General features: G+C 33.1%; 1 protein-coding gene across 3 annotated transcripts in view; it reads right to left on the minus strand.

Moving 5' to 3' along the window:
* Positions 1 to 2,500, minus strand: part of LOC125037343 (polyamine-transporting ATPase 13A3-like) — a 40,453-nt gene that overhangs the window by 17,847 nt on the left and 20,106 nt on the right. For all 3 annotated transcript variants that reach the window (XM_047630440.1, XM_047630439.1, XM_047630441.1), the window contains 5 exons: positions 2,462 to 2,500; positions 1,840 to 1,992; positions 1,202 to 1,406; positions 473 to 557; positions 19 to 150 (listed from right to left, as the gene is read on the minus strand). The exon at positions 2,462 to 2,500 is cut by the window's right edge and continues 122 nt beyond it. In XM_047630440.1, coding sequence (XP_047486396.1) covers positions 19 to 150; positions 473 to 557; positions 1,202 to 1,406; positions 1,840 to 1,992; positions 2,462 to 2,500 — 614 coding nt within the window. The remainder of the gene's footprint in view (positions 1 to 18; positions 151 to 472; positions 558 to 1,201; positions 1,407 to 1,839; positions 1,993 to 2,461) is intronic.

Below are 2,500 nucleotides of genomic sequence, written 5' to 3' on the forward strand. Positions count from 1 at the left end.
CTCAAAATAACAACCCACCTGTCAGCATGCTCTCATTGACAATTGCATTACCAGAGATGAGAACAGCATCACAAGCCATGAGACAGCCTGTTCCAGGAATGACCAACACATCACCAGGAACCAAGTCTGTTGTGTTGATTTCTACTTCAACTGTTGAGATTGAAAGTAATAGAATTTAAAATCATATTTGTTTACACCTAGTTTGAATTAATGTTAATTACTTTACAATATTACAGGATAAAGTACTAAGTTATAGCAGTATTCAGTATTTCAATATAATTCACTACAATTATTTTTTCCTTTTTTTTTTTATTAATGTTAAAATTATGTATTTTCCATAATTGCTCATATAGTAACAGAGCAAAATCAGAAAAAAACACAAATGATTCTTGTATAACAACTCTGGTCACCATCAATTCATAAAAAATATATAGTTATGAAAATTGAGAACACAAAACAAAATAACACTAACCAGTGGTTTTCTCTATCGTGGATCTCAGCACTGTTGCAGTATTAGCATTTGATGCCTCCACCATATCATGTAGTGATTGACTTTGCTGAAATAACACAAAAAACAAATTATTAACATAATTCACCTGGAACAACCATATGTATCAACTTCTGACGAAAAAGAAATCAACAAAATCAGTTATTCCAAATACAGATACTCCTCCACTGGCAATGGCTCATGTCTCAAATAAAGCAGGAGTTGAAAATATTGCAAGGGAGAAAATACAATAAATATCCTTAACCTACTAAACAGCATAACTTAGCCTAGCCAACCTTAACCAGGCTTAGAACACCTATTCTAGCCTACATCTGTAAAATGAATCCCCAAAACACGAAATAAATGTCAAACACACTGCAAATTAGTTGTTTAACCCTTGTGATCATGTGACACACTGTCAGCTGTGCCTGACTGTAACAACCTAGTATTACAGGAGTGTATCATGCAATATATTACAATCTCAGTATAAGATGAAAATTCACTATTTTTGCTCTACTGAATTTGTATAACTTTCCCACCATCATCCAGTTGAAAAATCATGCAACAAGAATCATCTGCATAATTAGTAAATGACAGACAAACTGAAAAAGTGACTTAATATTATCAAATCTCAGTGACAAAATAGGAGAAAAGTCCTGAAATACAACAAAAGAGAAATAAGAAAACAACCAAAACAAGTCATAAATGGCTCACCTTGCGAGTCTCATAAAGCGAAACAGCAACAGAAAGGCATGAGACAAGGAAGATACAAGTAGCATAGAGGACATAATTGTCAAACGACCACAGGACGATGGAGGCAATTTGGAAGATGTAGAAAGGGTTCAGGACTTCTGTTACTAGGAGGTGGAAGTATGATTTGACCTCAACACTGATGCCATTACGACCATATAGCTGCTGCCTGTAATGAACAAATTTGTCTAAGTATTAATTGAATAAAGTAATTCTTTCAGTATAACCCAAGTCACAGAAGACAAAGTATACCAATATATATGCAAATATATACTTACGTATGTGTATATATATTATATTTGAAAATGTCTATGTGTGTGTATGTTTATCTAAACGTATATGTATATGAATCAAAATAAATAAACTTTCTTATGTTTAGAGAATTCCTAAAATATTTGCTAATTTCAAAAACAATTTGTTAAATTTATCAGACCTACTGCTATTTCAAGGCAACATTTTGAAATTATCAAAATCCCAATTTAGGATTCCAATATCATCAAAACCACCTCTGCTCTCCCATTTGCCCCAAGTAATAACAATTACCATCTTAACTTTACACTAGAATTACTACACTTAATCAAACTCATTAACTCACAACTCACCTTAACATTTGCTCCTCAACAGTATATCCCCTGAAGTCATTAAGTAGTGAGCTTATCGTTGTGTTACTATCACAGCCATAGAGCCTCTCAAAGGAGAGTTTGCCTGGGATCCACATGTACTTGATATGTTGAAAGATAAAGTATCTTATAATTCTGAAAAATCAAGATGAGTGCATTAGGATCACATAAATAATTACTGTCCTAAGCTTATCTCCATTTCTTGCATTTGTTAACATGTGATAAAATATACTGAACATGACAGAGCTGGTTTAAGCTAAAATAAAAAAAAAAATATTTATCAATAACCCCATTACTAAATTTAATGGCATTACAACTAAAATTCTCACATAAAGCAAGTAGCCTATGAATGATATGCAAAGAATACTACGAATCCATCTTCAAAATAATAATAATGATGATGATGATGATGACGATGACGATGACGATGACGATGATGATGACGATGACGATGACGATGACGATGACGATGACGATGACGATGACGATGACAATAACAATAACAATAACAATGACGATAATAATGATGATGATGATGACAATGATGATGACAATGATGATAACGATAACAATACCTGAATTAAAACACAGCCACACTACCCACCTGTGTCTTGGCTGTGTGAGATGTGTGGAATCTGAAGCT

Source organism: Penaeus chinensis, chromosome 23, assembly GCF_019202785.1.
Source record: "Penaeus chinensis breed Huanghai No. 1 chromosome 23, ASM1920278v2, whole genome shotgun sequence".
In the NCBI taxonomy this organism is placed as follows: Eukaryota; Metazoa; Arthropoda; class Malacostraca; order Decapoda; family Penaeidae; genus Penaeus; species Penaeus chinensis.